A 24,178-nucleotide genomic window follows, 5' to 3' on the forward strand; every position below is an offset into this window, starting at 1 on the left:
TTAAATTCAGACTTTTCACGCTGCAAATTTTTGTTGAAGAGTCTTTCAGAATGAATCGACACGTGACATCAAAAGAAAAAACAATGACAATTTACAGCGAACCAACGTACCTGCGATGGCCGTGTATCTTGCGCAGTGGGCGTGGTTTAAACTGAAGTGGTGTCACACTTACGAACCGCATACTGCGTCGACTCTGCGGGCGCGCGCGACGAAGCTCAACACAGAGAGCCTCGGTTTCGATGCGGATACGACCCAAACGCGTTGACTTCTGGCCACTTTGTTGGATCACTGATCCTAGAAAAAAAGCAGCATATTTTTTTTGGAAAAATCCTCAGTACATTGCTATATATGTTCTAAACATGTTCTGTTATAGTTTTTGTCAAGGTATCTCCATATAATCCCTCGGCTTCGGCAGATGCCTTGATAATTGCCGATGAATTTATTGTTTTTTCTCCCCAATCGCAGTCTATCGACGTGTATAATATTCATTATATTGATATTTGTTAATTTATTCTGTTGTATTGAATTGGAATTTCTCGGCATTATGGATATAAATGTTGCTTGATTGATATAAGAACACTTGGAAAACGAGGATAGACAGGCCAATGTCGGCCCAATGAGGTTTTTGACGCAGTTTTGCACAGTTTACAAAGTGAACAATACTGACGGGTGATTTAAGAACTCCATCAGCTGACCGAATTCTACTTTTCTTCCAATTCACGAATGCAAAGCCAGAGGAAAGCTCCGACAAATCTCATCACCATCTGAGCATATCCCAGCCTGAAGGAATTCCTGAATTGTACGCGTTCAGAATTTTTTTGATGACCATGAAGTAGTCCTCCTATTTATTGTGAAATGAATTTCTTTTTGCAGTGTGGCCGTGCGGTGCAATGGAACAAATTCTGATTTCTTCTGAGCATGTGTTGAACTAATTCCAAAGAGCGGAGCCTGTGAAATTGAAGTGAACGATGTGGAAAACGTTCACGTGCATGAGGTTGATGTATTTGTATATACTTCACGTGATTTCATAAGTGATTTTACACGTTTTTGCGAAATCGAGAAGTCGTAGCGGCGCCTACCAGCATTTTGCAACTGTGGTCTAGGCACTCTGGATTTGATTGTTACTGCCTGTTCACTAACAAGAGTGGTGGGGCTACACAGTGCTTTGGACTTTGACGCATGGTGCATATTGATCCAAAGCCTCTTTTGTTATATCGTATTTACACATGAGTTCCAGGATTCTAAATCTTCACGGTTCCTAGACTAACAATCACTGAAGGTTGAGCGAGTTGCACGTGTCCGTACACATGCCACGTAACCGCTGACTCGGACCACAAGAACAGTTTCCGTCAGCACAGGAGTCGATCTGAAGCGAGTTTGCTAATTCTGATTTGATGCCCAGCGTCGGACTGCAAAATGGCAAACACGGGAAGCGGCAAATTGAGAGCTTTGGTCATCTTCGGGCTGGTGGCCGGGGTGGTGGCGTGGGTCGCCACTTGGCACGACGAGTTCACCGTCACAACTGAAATGTCTGTAGCGAGAGGGGCTGAGGAGGTGTACCGGCTCATTGCTGACTTACGGAATCACAAGAAGTACCATCAGTATGTGTAAGTGTTACGCCCCAACTATAGCATCAATCCCAACTATAGTTGGGGCCCGTCCCAACTAGAGTTCGGCCCGTCCCAACTAGAGTGCTACAGTTGGACCGGCCACACTGCAGCAGAGAGGTCCTGTGTGCATGATGTGCCCAGCATGTGCCAAAGTCATTTTGTTTACAAATGTCATGTCACTGGTCATAGGCTAGATGAACAGATGAAATGCCACATTTTAGATGAATTGTGTCAAGTGTGAGACACACTGACTTGGATAATGTTGAGACATTTTCCACAGCCATTGCTTAACAATAGTTGGGCCAGCCCAACTGCAGCACGACAGTTGGGACTGTCCCAACTATAGTTGGGTCTTACGCTATAGTTGGGGCGTAACATAAGGGTGCACTGAACTAATTGAAGCCCCATTGAAGACAATGTAAAATCGACCACGTTTGCAGCCCCGGTGCGGGCGACCGAAGTCCCTCAGGCCTCTCAAACAAAAAACAAAGTGTTCTGGGGTCATTCAGCTCTCAATTGATTTTCAATTTTTAGTAGGTTAACCAATGAAATTTTTAATTATCCACCCAAAACAAACTCACCTTCCAAAAAGTGAACGTTCCCAAGTCTGTCAGCGGCCATTTTTCAAATGACATCCCTCCACCTTTTCAGGCTCTTGGGACAATTTTTCAGTGGCATTTTTCTATGCTTCGCCCTGGGATGGGAGCCCTTGAATCTAGGGAGTTCATTCTGGGCCATTCTTTTACAATCCCACAAATTCTTGAGCCACACAATCTCCTCTTTTCCAAATAAACTGTAGGGGTACTTTTTGAGCGCCTCGGCCTGCCCAAGAATTTCCCTTGAATTGGGCAGTGCACCCTTTATATACACCCAAATTTCATTGCCTCACAGAAAAACTGCACTAAATGGTGAAGGATGAACCAAAGTCTACACATATGGGGCCCAATTTTCCAAAAAATGATCCAATGTCCATTTATGGGCCAAAATGTTCAAGGTCAGCCTACAGCAATCTACACAGTCTATGCCAGCAAAGGCTGCCTTCTCTCACTGCACTGCACACAAGCAGCAATGTTCTGTTCTAATGATGTAGCAACTTGTAGTTGCATTTTTTGGCAAATGTCTGTGATTTCTTGGGTTTGGAAGGTTATTTGGCCACTGCACATGTTATTTTTGGAAGGTTTCTCTATAGTTTAATTAAGTGGGACGTTTTGCTCATTAAAAATGGGGGGTGGGGTGGGGGGGAGGTTAATCCAATCTCAATTTGAAAGAAGTGTTGAAAAAAAGGTCTCATTAGTCAATTACAGTTGTGATTAAAAGGCCTTCCCTGCCCCCCCCCCATTAGCACAAGCACTGCTACCATCTGCATTTGAAATTATTTTGAATTAATTACTAAGTGAGAAAAGAGCCCCTGGGCTTGCCTTCATAATGTTTAGAAAGGACTGATTTGAAATGGGAAATGGGAGCATTTTGATGAGAAATCATTCAGATTGTTCCTCATAAAAGTTGCAAGCTGATCAGAATAGCACATATTTAAAACAATTAATGGGCAGGAATCCACTTATTGAAATGTGACCCTGGCAACACACAGAAACAATCAGGCTATTGCCCCCAGGGGAACAACAGCCTGTCCAAGTGGCATACTTATAAGGAGACACACACAGAAACACTTGTGACGTATTAGGTGACCTTCACTTGGAAACTCAGTTCACTCTTGGCCACTTGGAAACCAATTTAAACAAAACACCCTATCACTATGGAGCAAAATTAATAAAAGCATGACATCAGTCATTTCAAGACAAAATCATTCCGAGTGACCCAAAGAAAAGCACTGAGCCAACGTTTAATATTGTCTCTGACACTATGGGTCGAGTTAGACGGGGAATTTTTAAGAAGAAAAGAACTTGGTTCAAACAGAAGCATGAATTGACACCCAAAACTTTGCATTGTGCCAGTGAGGATGCAACTGAGACAGATAGGCCTTGGTATGTTCGACCAACGTTTGAGCAGCTTGAGCTAGCTGTTTGCAGAGACGAAAGAGGGTTTTTCTGCCAGGCGCTACCAACAGCAGAGGCCAAGTGTAGAAATGTGATGTTGCTCCGACCGAAAACTGCAGAAATTACTGCACTCGACCAGCTCCAGTCCAGGGATGGAACAAATCAATCGGGAGGATATCGCTTTGTGAGTTTACGCTCAGCACTGCAGTTGGGTGCACAGGCTACACTTGATCACCAAAGACTGCATCCCGGGTGTGACAGCCAACCAGAACTCATGCCAGAGGCAGAAGAATGCAGAGGCTTGGCTGTTTCGGAAGTGATGCACTGCAAAAAGTGCGGCTTCATGACACAGAGACAAAAACTGTACACCGACATACCTCAAAAGGGGCCTGGGCGACGCACTGCTACTCCAAACATGGCATTCCAGGTTGGACTCTACAATACCGGCATCGCAGCAGCAGGTGCAAGAAGGCTCCTGGCAGCTATGGACACGACTGTTCCTTCAGGTAGGGGACTGCAAAAGATTGCAGACAAATGCGGTGAAATTATAACTCAGGAGAACCTGCAAGACATGGCTGCAAAGAGGAGAACTGTGAAAGACATCCACGAGCTACAGGGATTCGAGAGGGAGAGTCCAGTTGCTGTTGAGATGGACAGACAGTATAACAACCCACTGAGAAATGCCCGGAAACAAACTCTCTTTGTACCAGCAACACAAACCAGAGACACGGTCTGTGAAAATGTCACCTCCTCGAAGTACGTGATCATGTATCATCACGAAAGCAAACTCTGCAAGAGTCGAGATATGCAGCGAGCAAAGGGGAAGAAAACAAAGTGCCCCGGACACAAAGGATGCACAGCTACACGCCGACCTGAATTTAACATGGGAGACGAGAAGGAAGGGGGACTGAGATGTGCTGCGAAAATGCTACAAAGTGAGGAGTCCCTGTTAGTGAGCAGCGTGACCACCGATGCAGACGGGCATTTGGCAGCTGGTTTAAAATCCCACATGAGGACCAGAACTGACACAGACCCTGTGGAGCAACTGGACTGTCCTCATTTGAATAGGTCTTTATGTTCTGCTGTCAGTAATGCCAATTTCAGTACAACTATGTTCCCCCAATGTGCATATAGAACTGAGAGACAAAGACAACAACTGAAAAATCGTTTTGGTGATGATGTAAGTCATCGGGCACAAGCTGAAGCCAGTGCAATCCTCCAAAAATGTAATGGAAATGTTGAGAAAATGAAAAAGTTTGCAGCTAAGGTTTCAAACGCTATCCCAAAATGCTATGCGGGGAATCATAGTCTGTGCCGAAAAGGTTCACAAATTTGTAAAGGCAATTATAAATTCCCTTACATGCCACGCTATGTAAGGGGAAAGCTTAAGCTGTCCAATGCCGACGAGTTCCTTCTCAAGAAACTTGTGGAAAAACGAATCGGGTACGAGGCTTTACAAAAAACAAGGTACGGTATGAGTACCCAAAAGAGTGAAGCCATGAATCATGCTTTTGGAATGACCAATCCTAAAGGTACTCTCACCTTTTCAAGGAACGCTGCAGCCAGAGATCACAGCTCAGTGCACCTTGTTAATAACAGGCATGCAAACTCCATCATAAAGAAATGCAAAGCAGCTGGATGTCCAATAAGCATTGGCTCCCCAGCAGCACATGCTCTCGCTGAAATGGACAGAAAGCAAAAATATCACAGAAAGCGTGCCAAGTCAAAAGGATATCAGAAGCGCAGGGCACAATGTCGAGGGGAGAGATACAATGCTTACTTTACTGCACAGGCCCTGTACAATCCAGGACAATTGAATCCCGGGCCAAACGACGAATCCAAACGCAAAGAAAATGAAAATGTCCGAAATGTCTACTCAGAGCACAGTTACTGTACAACGAATGTGTAAAGTGAACAGAGTCTGCCAACTTTTAAGTTTGACAGTGTTAGGGTTACATCACGCTAGGGGTTGAAAGCATTAGGGTTACGGTCAACTAGGGTTGAAAGTGCTAGGGATCGGGGCTTGCCCTTTTCTGGATTAGTCCAGGGAGCAACTTACATCAGTTACTTCAACCATGCTCCAACATGCAGGGCGGATAGTTGTCATGCCCCATGCATGCCCCTTTCCTCTTACAGGTTTTCCGTGCATTATTAGTTGCACGGGACTCCAGGGACAGGTGGTCCCAATTCACACACAAAGAATTGTGGCAAATATGGCTCACATCGTACCCCCGAGATAATGTTAAATTCTTGGTATGTACGATGTAAGCCAGTCTGTGCACACTCATCCTCATGCGTGCATTTGATCCTGTCAGTGGAAGGTGGACATTCATCCTTCCATAATTTCCACCTTTCCCCTTTTTCCCTTTAGTGCTGCCAATCCACTCCCTGCAGCCTGTTGCTGGCTCAAATATGCTCTTTTTAGAGATTTTATTCTTTATCTTCTCACACCACATTTCAATATCGTCTTCATCCATTTTGAACGGATCAAAGAAATGAAAGCCCATGCCGTAGAGTTTGACTGGTTAAAAAGTTTGAAGGATAAGTTTGAAAAGTTTAAAGTCTGCTTTCAGTACGTGTTACACGGCACTGGTACAAACTGTACATAGACACTGCATATTGTAAACTCTTTATACCTGTGAAGTACTGTTGTCAATAAAAAAAAACACCGCTGAGTTTGTAACAGATCAAAAAACTGTCTACCAGAACCTCTTCTTGTCTCCAAACCCTAGTTAAGATGAATGTAAACAGCAGAAACCATTTTTAAATCTCCACCGCCAAGCCCCCATGGAAGCCGCCATTTTGAAATATAGGGTGCACTGAACTAATTGAAGCCCCATTGAAGACAATGTAAAATCGACCACGTTTGCAGCCCCGGTGCGGGCGACCGAAGTCCCTCAGGCCTCTCAAACAAAAAACAAAGTGTTCTGGGGTCATTCAGCTCTCAATTGATTTTCAATTTTTAGTAGGTTAACCAATGAAATTTTTAATTATCCACCCAAAACAAACTCACCTTCCAAAAAGTGAACGTTCCCAAGTCTGTCAGCGGCCATTTTTCAAATGACATCCCTCCACCTTTTCAGGCTCTTGGGACAATTTTTCAGTGGCATTTTTCTATGCTTCGCCCTGGGATGGGAGCCCTTGAATCTAGGGAGTTCATTCTGGGCCATTCTTTTACAATCCCACAAATTCTTGAGCCACACAATCTCCTCTTTTCCAAATAAACTGTAGGGGTACTTTTTGAGCGCCTCGGCCTGCCCAAGAATTTCCCTTGAATTGGGCAGTGCACCCATAAGGGTGCAGACCACTAATTCAAGTGAGAATTTCTGACCAGCTCATTAGCATTAAAAGTGCCCCCCCCCCACAGTATCTTTTGAAAAAAGAGATTGTTTGGCCCCCAAAATGGTGAGATTGTGTAAATCGTCGCCAGGATCAACTCCCTGGGTCTTTGAGCTTTCATATGAGGGCAGAAGGGCTGAAAACTACGGTTGAAAAATGGTCCTAAGTGCCCGAGAAAGTTGAGGGTTGCCACTTGAAAAATGGCTGCAATCAGACTTCGGAAAAATCACTTTTTGGGGGGTGATTTTGTTTTGTGGGAATAATTAAAAATGTAATTGGTTAACCCACAAAAAATTGAAAAGAAATTGAAAGATAAGTGACCAGACAAGAATTTCATTTGTGTTTCAGAAATCTCAGGGATGTTGGCGTGCATGCTATTGGGCCCTGAACGGTGCTGATTTTACACTGTTTTCAATGGGGCTTGAATTAGTGGACTGGACCCATAAGTATATGGCCCTACGAGTAAACCATCCGAGGAAAAGGTCGAGTTTTCCCAGAAACCTCACATTACGAATAGTTACAACTCGCCCGCAGGCTGCCCGAACGCAAGCCTGTGTAAGTGACTTACCGTACCATGGGCATAAAATAGCTATCGGGTGGGAATACGCGGATTGTACTGAAACTATTGGCTACAGTTCGCCTCGAACTACTGACCACAGTTCGCGGTGGCGTAGAAATCCCAGTGTACTTTTATCTGTGAATCGTACTACTGAAACCAAGGACCAGACTCACAGGAGTGAAAAGTATTTCATAGATCTGAATGAGTTTTCAAAATCGATTTAATGGATGGAATTAAGTCTAAATCACTTGGTCCATTATGGTCAGTTGGAAAGAATGAAACTTCAGCCTGTGTGCAGAGTTGAAACGAGTCATTAATTTTTGTGACTCGAGTCAAGTCAAGTCACTGTAGCGTTGTGACTCGTGTCGAGTTGAGTCATTAGGCACAAAAGTCGAGTCAAGTCTTTAGGTCGAGTCAATTTGGGTCACCAATATTTGAACACAGTACGATAAATAAAAACAAGAGAGGAAGTAATTTGGGGCATTTTTAAAATTTATCTTTGGGTTTCTACATTGCATTCATCCAAATCTTGCTCTTGATGACAACAGGTGATGTAAACAATATAAACCGACACTGTAAAGTCATTGGATTTTTTTGTCGCAAGAAGTTAGCTTTTATTTTTGGGACTCGAGTCAATGACATTTCACTCGAGTCCGGTCTTCTGATGAGGGACTCGAGTCAAGTCATTGGCTCACCATGACCCCAGTCGAGTCATTAACTGGTGCCCGTCAGGACTCGAGTCGAGTCGCCAAAAAATGACCGGAGTCAGACCAAGTCAATTCATTGTTTCGAGTCCATACAATTCTGGCAGTGTGCTTGCACCAATGCCTGGTTTTGGCTAGTAAAGGTATCAGAACTGGGCCGTCACTCAACGTAGAATGTTGATGGGCATGAAGGCTCGAGTATTATGCCTCATCTTTTTGTTGTTAATTTCAGCCCGAAAGAGACGGAATTATTGCACTCAGGGACGACTGATGATGGAATCGAAGTGCGAACCTTCCGAACGAGAGAACTTGTACCTCTACCCTTTGGGTTTCACATACCCATCACCTTCGATGCAACAACTAAACTGACAAAGTAAGATGGTCCATCTCCTTTTTTTACCCCGACAAATCAAAGAAATATATTGATTAACAATGTATCAAAGCTCAAAGTATGCACATGAAATTCGCTCTTAGCAGCCATGGAACACTTATACAAGTACATGTATTTTGTGTGGCAAGCATTCGTCCGTAAAACGTCAAAAGCGGTTGGCAGCAGCTAACTACAGCTCTGGTAGTGTCCGTTGATTAAGTTGTACATTTCCCTTTCCACTGCAGACCCAACAGAGAACTGGTTATTGAACTAGCCGTAATAGGGGGAACAAAAGGGACTTCCACCTGGACTCTGGCTGCCAACAAAGGCACAGCAGGTGCTGCAGTGGGCACGCTAGTGCGCGAGGAATTCACCTTGGAGTGTATGTGGATCACCTGCAGCTTCGTGGAGGAGAAGGCGAGGACGTCTCACGCCGAACTCTTTCGGAATATGAAGAATGACCTCGACGGAACGGGGGAGGTTTGAAACGACTGTCCCTTCGCTTCCGCGGTGGCATTGCATCAAAACCTCTGTGGCTTTAATCCAGTTTTTAAGGCTTTAAATTTGAAGTCGCAACGAGCTGGACATGTCCGTGGCACTCACAATCGGCACACTAGTTGTGAAAATGACGTTCATCACCAAGGTTATCTGCTACCTTGCACTTCAGCTCCTTCGGATGACGTAACTATGTGAGGTCCTTTGTTTTTGTGGACCACCTTGATAATGTTTCTGGTTAGGGGTCGCCAAAACACCCCCCCGACAAGCTGAGGCATAACCCAGCTCACAACCACCCCACCACCACTGAACACTGCCACTGTGCCAGCCATGCCAGCAGCGTTTGACCATGTTGTAGTGTTTTCTTTGCAATTAACTACAAATTATCAGTGAACATGAAATAGAAAGAAAAAAACATATGACATTAGATTTACTTTTGCCGTCGTGAAATATTTTTTTTTAAAGATTTTGATGCACTTTACCATTTTTCATGAAATGTTTGTAATTTTATTTTGTCACTCCAAAACATCAGTTTTCAAAGTCTTTGTACGAATTTGGCTAAGACTGGCCACCAACATGTTGACTACCACAGAACAGTTAAATTTACGAAAAACGAAATGCACTGTTTCATCACAAGGAGTGATCACGAGATTTCATAAAATACCCATTTGTGTAACTTCCGTAATAAAAATGATTCAAATAAAACACAAAATCTTATAAACAACTTGGCTATTTATTTCAAATTAAGTCCAGAAGAAAGCGTTCGATAGGGGCAGTAACTGCACATGACACTAAGGGCACACAGCCTAGTACAAGCAACTGCGCAAGCATTAAATTTGATGTTGCTGTCAGGCCATACGAGACACCAACGATATCATGAATATTCAATTTCCTATACTTCAGTACACAACGTTTAAGGATGCAGATTACCAGCGACAAATTACGGAGACGATCATGGGGTACAAAGGGGACTTATGATTGTGAAACAGGTGGTGCATAGCAAGCATTCGCTGCGCCCTGGCTATGGGCATACCTGCCATGCCAGAAAGCACTTATTGGCCAGATGTTATCGCCCGGGCTGTTCAAACTCCTGTGTCCTCCCTCCATGTTCTGACCGAGTCTGTTCTGGGATCTGAGATTAGTTTGAAACAGCTGTTGTTTGCCTTCAGAGCCAAACAAAGCGATAGCGATTGATTACCAACCATAACATCAGCGGCAAGAATTGCTACACAAAAAGGGATCAGGTTTGATTGTTTACACTCGAATGAGGCTTCCTTGGAATGCAGGTTTCTCAGGACTGGTATGGTCTCTGGGCGTGTCTGCTGTTCAAGCTCAAAATAGGTGGATGGAATGATAACTACATGCAGCCTTACCACGCATATCGGTTGTGTAATCTTTTATTCATGAAAAAAAGTCGTACTTCCACTGCAGTGTTGGTGTCATCAGTCTCAGATAAGGGAATGAGCAGGATTGGGTACATAGACCGAACTGTTTACACCGATTCCGGTTGACGTGCTTTTTTTTTGCGATCTATAACGTACACGTGTACGATGGTGGATCAATCGAAAGACGCACTAAGAGATATTTCATATACCGTAAAATGAACATGAATGTCCCGATGCATTCAATGACTATTAAAAAACGACATCACAGAAAGCCCATCAACAAGAAAGTGAGTTTGGCTCCGGCAATGTCAAAGTAAAAAATAACTTTCTAGAAAACATCAGGAACTGATAGCTACAAACACATCACAAATGCCTAAAATTTGAAGAGGGAGGCCTAGCCTCAAACACGTGCCATCCAGTCAACTTTGTTCTTCAAAAGTCTAACTTTTTGAAATTTGAGAGAACATCACTGCACAACATCATTTAAAAGTCGATTAAAAATAGGCCTACCTTCCTTTATACCCTCTAATATCTGTTCATGAGGGTATATCTGCAGAACAGATAAAACACATGCAAAATTAAAAGAGGCATCATAAAATTCTCCCCTTTTTATCAAAGTGTTACTAAAAACACACTCCGGTCGAGGTACATTTAGGGGTATCTCCTGATCGGAATGAGGTGTACGTTTTTAGAATTTTTGTTATGGCTTTCAGCTGTATCATGACGTCATCGAAATTCCTTTCTCTTCCTTGAAATATACCAGATAGGTACAAGGTGTCATTACAAACTATTAGGGAAGTTCAGTTAATAGCGAAACAGAGATATCTCTGTCTGTTAGAGAGATCTCTCTATTTGTAATAGAGATATATCTGTTTGTAATAGAAATATCTCCGTTTGTAATAGAGACATCTCTATTTGTAATATTTGTAATTGAGATATTTCTATTTCGGGATAAATGGCAATTCTGCACACCATACGTGATCATACACGATCAACACGACCACCTAGGGCTTTCACGCAGGGAACGCACATTGGGGAAATTAGGAAGTGTACATATTAAGAGTTTCATGGTAACAACAACTTTAAGATGACTTTCACCTTGGCTACAAAAAATGCCGAGGATTATACTCAGTAGATTTTGTATTTAACAAATACTCCACGTTAAGCACGTTAAGCACGTTAAGCTGATGTAGGCCGCGCCTTTAGTATAAAATATGATACAATCATTTTTATGAATCCTACACAACCGTAACCGTAATTAAACAGTCATGTACAAGCCACGCGTGACGTTCAGAGATGTTAATGTGTGTCCTCTCGATTTAAGCAACACTTTATAAACCGGTATAATTCCACAACACGTCCTACATGTGAAGAACTGCTGACGGGATTCAGAAATCGTTATGTGGAACGAAAGCGCTGGACATTTACAAGTCGTATGTAGGCCTACATTGTCATTTCTCCAACCCATCAGCAAGTTTGGCGCCGGCTGAGACCCACGACCACGCGTCACGTGCTTCCAGTTCAAATTATGCAAAGGCAGCCACACAGTTTTACTGATCAGAAACGCTCAATATTACTACGTCGAGTGCTGATGATGTGAAGGAAATAAATATTTGAGTTCATTCTCAAACAAAAAGTCCTGAAACTGTCACTATGTGGGGGAAAATTATTCGCATAAAAGAAAACTATTCAGTAATCTGAAGAAACGATGCATAGGCTTAGCAGCGTGTTGAAAGTGCCTCAAACCTTAAATTGTCCTGCCCAAGAAAATGTTAAATTGATAAAAGCCAAACCAACGTGGACTTGGGGGATGTTTTAAATAAAAATGCCACCAGTTACACAATCACTTCCACTTGAAGAAACTGTTAAAGGGTAGCTGTAACCAATTTATTTTCACACGAACTTTCAAAATGCCCCTTTGTGTCTCAGTTAACCTCATTTTCAACTTTGGTTTCACTATTTCAAAGGGCATTTTACACATGTACTGCCTTTTGGGATTTTATGCTAATTACATTTCCATATTCATGACCAAACTGTGATGTCATCTCAGGAAGAGATCCTCAATGCTACATTGGTGTGTCCACAAAAAGTCCCGCACTCTTTGTAGATTTTGCTGGACTCGGTTTTCTCTCCTTTGGTGATTCATTGTTTACGTACAGCGCAATAAGTAATCATCAATCCCTTTCTCTGAAAAGTTGCCGGTGAGTAAATTCCAATGCACTGAACTGTAGTTTCCCTAGAGGAGGACATCGTTATCCATTACAGCATTGATAATTTTGAGGGTTTAAAAAGTGCACCTTTCGGTGCATTTAACAAAAATGTGAATGCAAAAGAGTTTCCACACATTAAAAAAAGAGTACAAAGTGGCAGAAAACTTGTGTTCTCGGAAAAATTAATTGCAGCTACACTTTAAACAAAACAGCCGCATGGCAACAGTTGAAAAGGACAGAGGGGGTACTTCATCACCAAATGGTTAACGAGTGACGACTCACTCTTCAAAGGTGGGAGGAGCCAACTCTAGTTTAAGAAACCAACACAAAGAAAGAGGGAGTGGCAACTGAGCAAGCGATCAATCATCGTTTTTCATTGCAGGAGAGTTTTTCATGTGTGGGCGATACGTACACGTGCCGTTTGCACATTACGGCATTTAGGGCATGAGGACGCGGAAGACGTTTTTCAGTCCAAAGGCAGTTTTACGATAATGACTTTCATCTGTTCCGTGCCCATGAAGTGACGATTTGCGCAGCTTGATAAGTATATGCTCCAAGTTCTGTGCGCACATTCAAAAATTTCAACGGTGACAGTAAAACTTGCATGGTCAATTGGAGAATATTTCAGTGACTTGACAGGTTCTTCATAACAGATCGTTGTACAAAAGAGTCACGGTACATACAGGCGCGTGTCTCAACCTTACAAACAAAAACATCCTTTGATGAATAAAAGCTGCATATACATACACACATGCATGTATACATGTACAATACGCGATCAAAAGTTATCTTTGCGTTTTTGTATGGTCTTTAAAGTGACAAATTTGACATGAGCAGCACGAATATTAAGAAACTTGACAGAGACAGTTAGCTGAATCACTGTAAAAATTGGCACAATGTGGAAAAGAGGGCAGAATTGTAGGGGTGAGGTCATTAGTGTATCCGAGTTTGTTTCTGCATTCAATTGGGGACCCTGAACAATTGAGGACAATAAGGTCCCCGATTAACAGAGGGTCCCCGATTGACAACTGTGTACAAAACATATGGGTGGTCTTCTAAAAGAGTACAAACAAAAGAGGAACAATAGGGGGTCCCCAGTTGCAGGCAAATACACACTTGAGTGCGGGGGTGTCCTCTGAGACATGTTACTTTCTTTTAGGAATTGAAAGCACCAACACTTTAGAAACCCTCCAAGGCAGGAATGGGGAAGTACAATGCAGTTGAGGATTCTTGTAGGGATGAAACATTTGGGCGCTCCTTAGAGAAAAATTCCAACTCCCCCCCCACCCCCCAACTCGAAAACTTGGATACATGTTGGTGGGGGTGGGGCCACCTTACATGTAGCGTGTGCCCAGCTTCTTGTGAACCCCTGGGTGTGCGTCATCAGTTTTCACACACAGTACGCGGATTCAAGTCTACTGATGGGAGCCGGGCACACCCACTGACGGGTACTGGTATATGAAGTCGTAAGCCAAGCCCAAGTAGAAACAAGGGTTAAATTAAATGTAATTTCCACTGGACTGGGGGGGGCTTTATCCTGTACACTACCATGTGAAATGCCCACATAGACATTACCAGTTGAAGTATCCTAGGCCAACTCACACACTACAGTGTTGCATGGCTGTCTCTAAATCCACACATGTATGTACACACTACATTCTTACATGTCAAAACATGTAACCATCAGATGAGACAAGCAGAAGAGAAAGGACGATGGCAGAATGAACATGTGATGGGTGGATCTGTCTAAACAAGGTCCTGTAGAAATAAAACAGTGATTCTGTGAAACAAAACGTACATGTATATTGTACATGTACGAATATTGCACCTTGTGAAATAATGTACAGGTATATATAAAAAATACTGATTCTTATAGCAAAACAATACCACATGTTTTTACATTTTGATTTCAAAAGAGCTTTTAGTTTTGTTTTCCCAATAAGCCATTTGCGAGTTAAATTTGAATAAAATCTGGTGCACTGAGTTATCTGACTGCACATAAACATAACAATTTGAATTCCCCAGACTAAAGACACTGTTGCTATGCCTCGTGATTCGGGGCAAGCTTTCGCATAGCGACCACCATCTCTGGAATGGACTGGTTCCTCTGTGCCCTTCTTATCCATTGAGAATAGTGTATTGTTGCAAGGCATCTCTTATGTAACTAAGCAAAAGCTTGCCCCAAATCATGAGGTATAGCAACAGTGGTTTTAGTATGGAGAATTCAAGTTGTTTTGTTCAGGTGAATTTAAAGAACTCAGTGTACCAGATTTGGGTCAAAGTTAACTCGCAAAAGGCTTATTTAGTTGGGGTATGGTGCCTCGGCACGGCGTGCAAACTTTGGATTTTTGGGCCGTCTCCTCCCGTAGGGATTCTGTGGGTTGGCCTTTGGTTTGCCCTGGTCATCGCCCGCGTAGCCCTCCATGACAGCCTCGTCGGGAGGCAGGTGTTTGGCTCCGCCCCTGCCCCTCTCCCCCTCTCCAAGGGGTGGCGCAGCCTTCAATTTATCCGGCCGCTCCATGACCTGCCGGACATTCTGGGCATAGCGGTCGGGGTTTTCCCTGATCTTGTCCTCGTTCTCCAGGACGCGCCGGTCGGGCGTGCCGTAGTTGGGTGGGTTGGCCCGCGGGTCGTAGCCCAGCTTGGCCAACATGGGCGCAATTTTTTCGATGTTGTCCATCACATCCTTTGGAATGTGCCCAACCCATTTCGTCAGAGCCTCCAGGTTGACTGGCTTGACTACTTGATCAGTAGACTTCTCCTTCCTATTTAAACAAAAAAAAACCTCCCATTAAAAAGAGCCTTATTTCCCATCACATCATGCCCATCACATCAAACTGCAATGTACAGTATTAATCCCCACTGAGGAAACATGCGACAGCATGATGTGAAAACTGGTACACTACGATCGCGACAGGCAACTGCACAATCAGACGCCACAACGCAATGCATTCTCGTGATCTTTCGAAAACCATACATAGGACAGCACACAGGTACATGTAAGCAAACTGTGACATCAATCAGTAGAGACGTCTGTCCGAAAGGGACTATGCACGGCCAACAGCCCGACGAATTTCCACTCTTGCGTGGAATTACCCAAAGTTCATTCCAGTGCGTAATGAGCCAGTTTAGTACCGTCAAACCTTGATGTACATGTAGTGGCCACCTGCAGTACCAGACGAACGTGACTATCACAGCAGGTGGTCACTATACATGTAGCAAGGCTGTACACATGAATACATACATGCTCACAATGTTTATAGACATGTACATACATATGCGTACATTCTGTGCTTGCCCACAGACATTCACTCTAACCCTCCTTACCAAATAAATGTATAACAGAGACTTTAAGTTTACATATATTTCTTTCAAATTCTTTTGCGCTCATGACACCAGAACGACAAGAAGAAACCCACACAACTCTACATACATCTTTGATCTGGGTTGGCCGCAGGTCGTGTTACGCAGTGGCTGCAATAGCAAGATGAGGTTACGGTATGTTTATGTGAGAATCAAACTGGGACCGAGCAAAGGCAGCCAGTTTAGCCAGGTGGCGGCGGGAGTGAGGTGCCCGCAATGGCAGGTTTGACTGTGTTTCAAAAAGTAAGGCCCTTCGGGAACAAAGAATGCCTGCGAGTTTTGGCACGAGACCACATTGACAAGGCAGATCTTGCGCACGCGAACTGCTTGTTACTGGGCACGTGCAGTTGCAAGACTACACTACTACAGTGCTTTCAAGTTGATGTGTATTGGCGTGCATGTGCTTAAAACTAAATGTACCGTACTTAAAGTCGTACAGGTACTTACTTTGAGAGTGAGATGCCACCTGGTTTTCCCACTGTATCCTCATGATGAAGCACGTTGTCATCCCAAGGAATGTCCAGGAATGCCAGGATTTTCCGCATCCACTCCTCAGGATGCAGCACCAGCTTCTCGTAGAACACCGGCAGGCAGACGTCCGGTCCCAGCTGCATGCACTGATTGTACATGTTCTCAACGGCAAGGTTCCACTTGGTCAGGCAGTCCTTGTAGCTCTCGATGTTGAAGCCCGTGATGGTGACCTTGCGGGAGATGATGGAGTGCACGGTGGCCCGGCCGTCCCTCAGCATGAGCAGGTACTTGCCATTAGGGAACACCCGGTGGAGGTAGACCATGGACTTCAGGACGAAGGGGTCCTTGTTACACAGCCGCCGCGCCGGCTCGCCGTGCTTGGCGATGATCTCCAGTATGAATGCAGACAGCGCGTCATCGATGACGTCATCGGTGAGCCCCGCCTCCACTAGCCGGCCATGCTCCTTGGAGGATTTCATCCACTGGGCACGCATGCTGAGCAGTCGGGGTATGAGGCGGGTTTCCTCCCCGCATCGGACATCCGGGTGAGCATCCAGCATGGCACGCATCAAGGTGGTGCCGCTCCGGGGCATCCCACCGATGAAAATCAGCGGCATATCTTTGTCGTACACATACTCATGTTGTTGCTCGTCGTAAACGGCATGCTTTGCTTCTTTGGGCATCATGACAGTATTGTGTTGTCTGTCCACTGGACAGTTTGTTTGGATGACAAAGTACGTAATCGTGGCTGTAACCAGCACAGTAATGACAGTCTGCAGTTTACTGCGTCCCATGGTTCTCCTCATAGTGAGATCCAGAGGATATCAGGTACAAAAAAGCACAAATTCTGACATCTCATGTCATTCATGAGGCACGTCTACATGTATGCCATCACTTCATTTTGGGTTTTATTCCATCGCCATCAGTAATCACGTTACTAACTTGTGGGGGAAAGGTAAAAACCTGTCTTAAATACACACTGATACAACCAATTTTTTGAAAGACAGTCAGGTGTGTCCTTTTTCTGTCCTACCAGACAGTCTTGCAGGCATTGCAACAGATGCAAGTAGAAAGTCTCACTCCACACTTCCACTAGCTGTAACCGTCGTGACTGCAGCCCTTCACTGGACGCTGGTTTCCCATGTGTCAAAGAACAGCACTGAGAGAACAATGCTTCATCTTGAGAAGCGGGCATCCATGCCACAGGAGCACACGTCGAAAGGCCTGAATGGAATTGCAAGAAAACCGATCTGCAAAATGTCACAAACTGTGGAAGTGCAACAGGTACATGTACGTGGCACAACACATGCAAAGAGGAGTCGATCTTTCTCACTAAGAGTACTCTGAATAGTCGGCCAAAACGTCATCCACACGTAACATTTTCTGAACAGCAATGCTGTACAGGGTGTGGATAATTCTTATTCCCTCTGAGGAAAAAGTTCAGGGGGCACACAGAACATTTTTCGGCACAATCTGCTAAGGAGAAAGCTGATGTCTTGTCAACATCTTTCACGTTCAAGAGTCTCAGACGTGCCAGCGTGTCACTGACCTCATCTGACATGGAGGTCAACTCACATGTGCCATACCTTTTATAGGTATTATCAAATGGACCTCTTCACTAATGGAAGGTATTCCTTTCAGAATTGTTCAGAATGACTGCTACAAAAAACTTGCAATATACAATGGCTGATATCACAACACCTTCCGCCATCGAAGGGACAGTCGAGAATGCCTGCTGGATTCGTCTATTGTCTGACTGAGGTATTACGATCAATGCACATTTTTTAAAGCCGCATGTACATGTTCACGTATAAAATTTCATTTCTACAGCTGGGTCTCCTAAGCTGCAAACAGATGGTGGCCTTGCTCCAATTGGAATTGCATTCTGACCTTTGATTGTGACTGCAATTATTCCACCTGCAAAACTTTACCGACAGTGCACCATCTTTCCGCAGGCATCCCCGGAGACCATGTTGCATTTGGTTGGTAAGGTCTTTACATGTGTGTAAAGGTGTGGCCTTTACTTGTACATGTACATGTACCCTGTATGTGTGAAAACAAAAGGTTTCCTGTGGATATGTGAACATGTGTGCTTCGGTGCACATGTACATGTAGCGTACATGTACATTTACAATCAAATCACTGCCACTCAGAAGAGGTTAGTAAGGTCTTCCATAACTGACTAAATGTCTGAATCTGAGCATTTTTGGGCCAAATACATTTGGAAGCAATCTCCTCAAAGCATGAATAAAACAAGAAATACTTAAGAGGACAGGGTTACATGTACGTGATAGAAGAGTCCAAGATTCTGCAAGTAAGCAGGTGTTACATTCCATCACAGGGTTGATTGCTTTCTCAACTGATACAGTTCCCTCCTGATATACATGTATTAAAGTGTCACGTTTATAATTAGATGTGTACATGTATGTACATCTTAGGTGTCCACACATACATGTACATGTAATATGCAGCTTACATGCTTATACATGTACAGTATGTACATGTATGTATATGTAAGTGCATGTGATCTACTGCATCATGGTATCATGCAGCCTGTGATGTGTACCACTGGTCCACTACTGCTGTTGCATTGTCCTGGTTGTGGTGAGACATACCTTGAGCCTAAACCCACTGTTAATTAAGACCTTAGTCACTTTCCCAAATAAATGTTGTTGGGGGCGGGGAGGGGGTCCAGGTGAACCTCATTTACACACCCTGCCCATGTATTTGACTCACACTGACTGTGTACCTCCATGGTGTGTGACCCACTGGACCATTAAGCACATCCCCTGCAGTCACAACACCAAGGTCAATTGCATTTCCCTCCCTTAGGCAAAGTTCTACTTCATGCAACTGTGCATCTACCTCAGGGGTGGATCCAGGAATTTTTTTGGGGGGAGGGGGTTCATTCAGCCTTTCTTCAAGGCGCATGCGGTACCCCGGACACTAGTACAGCCGCAACATGAAACCATGGCATCCCAGATGTATACAGACAGTAAATGCTGGACACTGAAAGCCACAAAGAGAAAGTCATTGACCACATACATATGGTCCAAGACATACTCACAAGTACTCGTACTTAAACGTGCTTACATGCTACCAGGCTCCAGCTTAACACGTTGACTGCCGACTATGTGTAAGTCTGGATTCTGAAATTATGAGTATATACTCATAGGAAATGAAAGGCTATTGTAATGTAAATTGAACACACTGGCATCAACGACGAACACAGTGTGGCGGACACACATGTACATAGATGTGTAAACTGCTCATGTTCAAACATCTCAAAGGACACGTGAAAGGTGACTATTAAGCACATGCGCATGCGTACAAAGCTAAGCAAATGGAACACCCCTTTAAAATTATGCGTGGCAGTCAATGTGGTGAATTGTAAAAAGCAGCCTAGCTATCGGTACATATTTCAAATGACTTTTTAATGTTATTTCTCTTTTACATGTGTCCCTGCAGGTTTGTTCATGGTAATCTGTCTCCTGTGTGTTCAGTACAGTGATGAATGAGCCTGATTTTAACTTAACTTAATGTATCGTGAACAGTTGGTGCGTTTTGCTTTCACTGCAAAATGACCAATTTCTTATCTGAAGAAGAGCTAAAAGATAGTTATGTACCAGCATACAAAAATGCTTTCCATGTTAAATTCATAGTGGAATGCTTTAAATTGTATTACGTCAAATCATGTTTTTCATGTTTTAAATCATGCTTTGAAATCAAAAAGCTGATTGAAATCAAAACACGTCACTACACATACATGTATTTGGACAAAAACGAGTAGTTCTTAATATCAACACCGTAGACACTGAAGGGCTTACAGAATGGTATTTGTCATTAAAAATGAACAAAACCTCAGAAAAATTACAAATCAGTGGGAAAAATGAACAAAAATCACAACCTTTTGCCAAAAAATTAAAAAGTTTGATTCAAATCATGTTGCTTTAAACTCACAAGTTAAATCGGCGATCAACACTGAGGTACTTTAAACCGGCCAGCCCTGTTGATGGATGGATTGGTGAGGGACAAAACTGTGTATTTTTGCCGTCAATTTTTGAGTACACTGTACAAAAACGAGGCACTGTTGCCAGACGTGCAGATACGTGTATACATACACGTACATGTGCCATAGATGGGGCATTTCCAAGACAGCATATTTTCTATGAAATCTGCACCTCAACTCCCAGACTTTATTTACGGGTTATTTTTGCCCTTATACCAACATGTATACGCACAAACACTGTGTACTCGAAGCTTGTCTGGGAGCTTATGAGAAAATTCACAAGTCTGCTTGGGTGGGACTCGAACCCACGACAATGATTGGCATCTCCCCAACTTAATGTACATCTTGAAAATACTTGTAATTCACGATCCCACATTTTACTCGATCTGGATGGCTTGAGGATAAAATATACAATTTTGTGCATTCACTGTCTTTTAATGGATGTCACATAACCGAATATGTGGATACATAGAATCATGGCTGGTGTACATGTCGATCTATGTTTTTTTTGCTGAGGGTACCTTTCTCAAGTTGAGCAGAACTGTGCACTTATTTATGGGTAATTCCAGAAATTGGGGGTCCAAAAGTGTGATGTTTTTGTGCCCCTGTTACATCTGACCTTTGTTATTTGACATGGAATTGACACCGGAATTGGTTTTAAACTATTACAATATGTTTGGCAGGTAATTTGAATTAATTCATCACTCTGATCATCACTCAAATCAAATGTGTTTTGAACTTACAAAATCATCTGTCAGAAGCAACAGGGACACACACAAAAAAAATGGCCCCCCTTATTTCTGGCATTATCCTTGTAAGTGCCACACACATTCAGCTCAGTGACATTTCTATGAATATTTTGGACAGCTGGCATAGCTGGGAAAATGTGTGGCGAGGTAGCACCATACACGGGGCTGAACAGCAACCCTTAATTAGAATTTCCTGTCGCTACATGAACAATTAGCCCTTTTTCTTGTTAACAGGGAGCTTTTGACGCTCAAGCAGTTCTATTTATGTTGGAATTCCTTTAAAAACTCAAAGAATATGTCCTGTTACAATACCAAACACCAGGACTCGCCCTTTCAAAAAATATATCTTGTGTAGCAATGTCTTGGCTACCATACATTTCAAAGGCGGCCAGCTGCGTAGATTTAGGCAGGAATTTTTGCACACACATGGTTGAACCCACTAAGAGCTGCCTACTCCTGGGCACAAAAAGAAGTAACTCTTTCATGTGAACTGCTTCGACTACAGTTACAGACTGTAAGTTGCAGAAATAAAAATCACCTCTGAAAAATTTCAACTACACTGTAGTTTTCTGGCAATTTTGTTTCAAAGCCCAGGTGCACAGAAATAGGAGGATCGAGGGTACATTGTACATTTTAACGGCCCAACAAAAAAACAACGCTAATTATAATTTGCCCTTAAATGTTACAACAGCTGTCAGAAATTGACAACATGTCCCCAAAAGTGAAATTTAGGAAGGAAAATTCTGAAGCATTTACTTAAAAACACTTAGGCCTAGGTTTTTCAGTCTCATAGGTTTGTGCACAAGCTGGCATCAAATTAAGTGTTGTTCATAAAGTGTTGTTCATATATTTTTATGGAACTCTTTCCCAGTCAAGAAAATCATCAGTAGAAATTGATAAATTGCTAAGCTAGGCTGGGGTTGGTGACACCGAAAAGTGCAATTTTATGTTTATTTAACATCCAACATCCGTCCTACCTGGAAGTTGGACCACGGACATGGTTGGACATGATGGATGGTGATCATGGCGGAATCATGTACACGTACATGTACACGTACACTGTACGTCTACGTGTATGCGTACAAAGTACTAGTAGTGGTGCCTATACCATGTACATGTACGTGAGAGTGAACTCATGCATGTGTTCTTGTTCCTCCGTGGTTTAACCATTGAGCTACATGTGCAAAAAGGAAAACATAATGATAACTGACGTCGATTGACTCATGCTCATTCAACATGTTCAACTTCAACAAGACTTTGAATATGTTGACTTACTCGTCTACGCAGTGCCATGAAGGGACAGCAAACTACAGAATTTCGGCATCTGTCTACATTGATGTTGACACAAACGAACAGTGGAGCACGTCACAGCGATCTAGAAAGTGAGCAGATTCGGCCCATCCGCAGCATGTGAAGACATTGAATTCACCTGTTCTCACCGTACCTTAGCGGGTTCGCTGTACGAAACTCACACATGTTTACGCGCTAACAGCGCAGAACCGGCAAGTCAATGAGGTGTGCACCAGTGAAAAGTAGCTGGTAAAACGTGACCGACTGAGGGCGGCATTTTAGCACGAAGTGGTCTGGATGCGTCTTACCGAACATGACACTGTTTATGTTTTCCCTCGTAGGCTTACCACGGAAGCCAAGCATGCGGTAAATGCAGCCAACATCCCTCGAGCGAAGGATGTTGAGTTATGAAATTCTCAAGCAAAAAAGGGTACATCATCAATGTGAAGATTAGGAAATTGCTTTCTGAAAGAAATATCAATCAGTTCACCATAAATTTAAATTTAACTGTTGTGGGCTGAACTAGATCGCTAGGCACTTTAGTAACGATTTCTTAACGAGCACACCAGATTCTCCATAGTTCTGAGAAGGTAGAATCCACAGGCACAGAGATATAACTTTTTTACCTTGCAAAATTAGTTTTGGCCATTGAAATTATGTTCATACAAAAGCGTTACAAGCCTCTCTTCGTGCACCCCTGGGGAATGGCGCAAGAGTGCGACAGGTACAACCACAGGGAGGATAAAACCAGTTAATTATCGATTTGCTTCATCGCTATATGTCTTCACTTGCCTTTCGTCTCTAAAGGACTCTGTAGCACTGGTGAACTCTTACAATAGACTCAAAGTGTTTCACAAAGGAAAGAACCCGAGTCGATCAATAACCATCGACTCGGCAAAAACCAAGACGCCATTTCTGGTGAAGACTATTCCACGGAGGAAAAAAAAAATAAAAACCAGGTGTATAAAGTTGTTGAGATGGAAACAAAAACTTCGTTGCTACTGTGTTTTATCTCTATTGTCTCCAATCCATGGGTCATCTATGGAGATGTGGTTGATACATACAGACGGCGAGTTGTTCTAGAGGTAAGCTTGTGAATGTGTAATTATTTGATGGCAACACGTATGTATTACTGGCACAAGAAATGTTGACCACAAAGTGAACTGACTACAGCCAACCAATCCAAAGTTTGAAGATCACTGGAACGGACAGTAGCAGCTCTAAAAAGCAACTTCATAGCAAAACTTATAGAGACTGAAGCCACATCATGGCAAGGACACTCCAAAGGTCCAATGTAACGCTGGATAACCCCCTCCCCCAAATATTATTTTCCGGAAAGCCTAACAGAGCTTTTGATTATTATTCGAAACGGTGACCCAGTAAACATTGGCGTCAGGACTATTAGGTCCGGGGCCTTTTTTCTTAAAACAACTGTCTATTTTTTCTTCAAATTAAAACTTCAAGGGTGACAGTACCGTTTCTACAAATGCTAGTGCTTTCCGGTCCTTCAAAATAATGGCAACAAATCTCCGGGAGAGGTACCTTTCTCTCCTCCCCCCGGCTTTATATGCCGTGAGGCCTACCAACAATCTGGAAAAATTCAGTCTTTTGGGGGCCGGGGGGAAGAAAT

General features: G+C 43.3%; 3 protein-coding genes and 1 long non-coding RNA gene across 7 annotated transcripts in view; 1 reads left to right on the forward strand and 3 right to left on the reverse strand.

Moving 5' to 3' along the window:
* Positions 1–1,147: 1,147 nt before the first annotated feature.
* Positions 1,148–9,795, forward strand: LOC110984851 (uncharacterized). The gene is made up of 3 exons (XM_022245418.2): positions 1,148–1,607; positions 8,439–8,579; positions 8,822–9,795. The coding sequence occupies exons 1-3, from the start codon at positions 1,417–1,419 to the stop codon at positions 9,060–9,062; spliced, it is 573 nt and encodes a 190-aa protein (XP_022101110.2). The 5' UTR covers positions 1,148–1,416; the 3' UTR covers positions 9,063–9,795.
* LOC147798204 (uncharacterized) lies at positions 2,231–6,896 on the reverse strand. 3 transcript variants are annotated; one of them, XR_015426374.1, is made up of 3 exons: positions 6,618–6,896; positions 5,147–5,283; positions 2,231–4,118 (listed from the first exon to the last, which is right to left on the reverse strand). It is a non-coding gene; the product is annotated as an uncharacterized LOC147798204 (long non-coding RNA). The 3 variants fall into 3 exon arrangements; XR_015426373.1 differs by having other exon boundaries at positions 6,241–6,896; XR_015426372.1 differs by lacking the exon at positions 6,618–6,896 and having other exon boundaries at positions 5,147–6,227.
* On the reverse strand, positions 9,786–22,755 carry LOC147798205 (protein-tyrosine sulfotransferase 2-like). 2 transcript variants are annotated; one of them, XM_087141016.1, is made up of 3 exons: positions 22,534–22,755; positions 16,477–17,724; positions 9,786–15,431 (listed from the first exon to the last, which is right to left on the reverse strand). In XM_087141016.1, exons 2-3 carry the CDS (start codon positions 17,304–17,306, stop codon positions 14,969–14,971), a joined length of 1,293 nt encoding a protein of 430 aa, XP_086997142.1. In that variant the 5' UTR covers positions 17,307–17,724; positions 22,534–22,755; the 3' UTR covers positions 9,786–14,968. The 2 variants fall into 2 exon arrangements, with proteins under 2 accessions (XP_086997142.1, XP_086997143.1); XM_087141017.1 differs by having other exon boundaries at positions 16,477–17,750.
* The window catches only part of LOC147798206 (uncharacterized), a 6,240-nt gene continuing 3,759 nt past the window's right edge, over positions 21,698–24,178 (reverse strand). Inside the window, exon 5 of the mRNA XM_087141217.1 lies at positions 21,698–21,714. Coding sequence (XP_086997343.1) covers positions 21,698–21,714 — 17 coding nt within the window. The remainder of the gene's footprint in view (positions 21,715–24,178) is intronic.

This window comes from Acanthaster planci, linkage group LG09 (genome assembly GCF_054643075.1).
Source record: "Acanthaster planci isolate LZ-2023a linkage group LG09, COTS_SCS, whole genome shotgun sequence".
In the NCBI taxonomy this organism is placed as follows: domain Eukaryota; kingdom Metazoa; phylum Echinodermata; class Asteroidea; order Valvatida; family Acanthasteridae; genus Acanthaster; species Acanthaster planci.

Excerpts from the sequence above, each read along its gene's own strand:
- LOC110984851 (XM_022245418.2), top strand. The coding sequence starts at position 1,417 with ATGGCAAACACGGGAAGCGGCAAATTGAGAGCTTTGGTCATCTTCGGG. Across the intron at positions 1,608-8,438 it reads AAGAAGTACCATCAGTATGT|CCCGAAAGAGACGGAATTAT; the intron begins GTAAGTGTTACG and ends TGTTAATTTCAG. Across the intron at positions 8,580-8,821 it reads GCAACAACTAAACTGACAAA|ACCCAACAGAGAACTGGTTA; the intron begins GTAAGATGGTCC and ends TTTCCACTGCAG.
- LOC147798205 (XM_087141016.1), bottom strand. The coding sequence starts at position 17,306 with ATGAGGAGAACCATGGGACGCAGTAAACTGCAGACTGTCATTACTGTG. Across the intron at positions 15,432-16,476 it reads GGTGGCATCTCACTCTCAAA|GAAGGAGAAGTCTACTGATC; the intron begins GTAAGTACCTGT and ends TTGTTTAAATAG.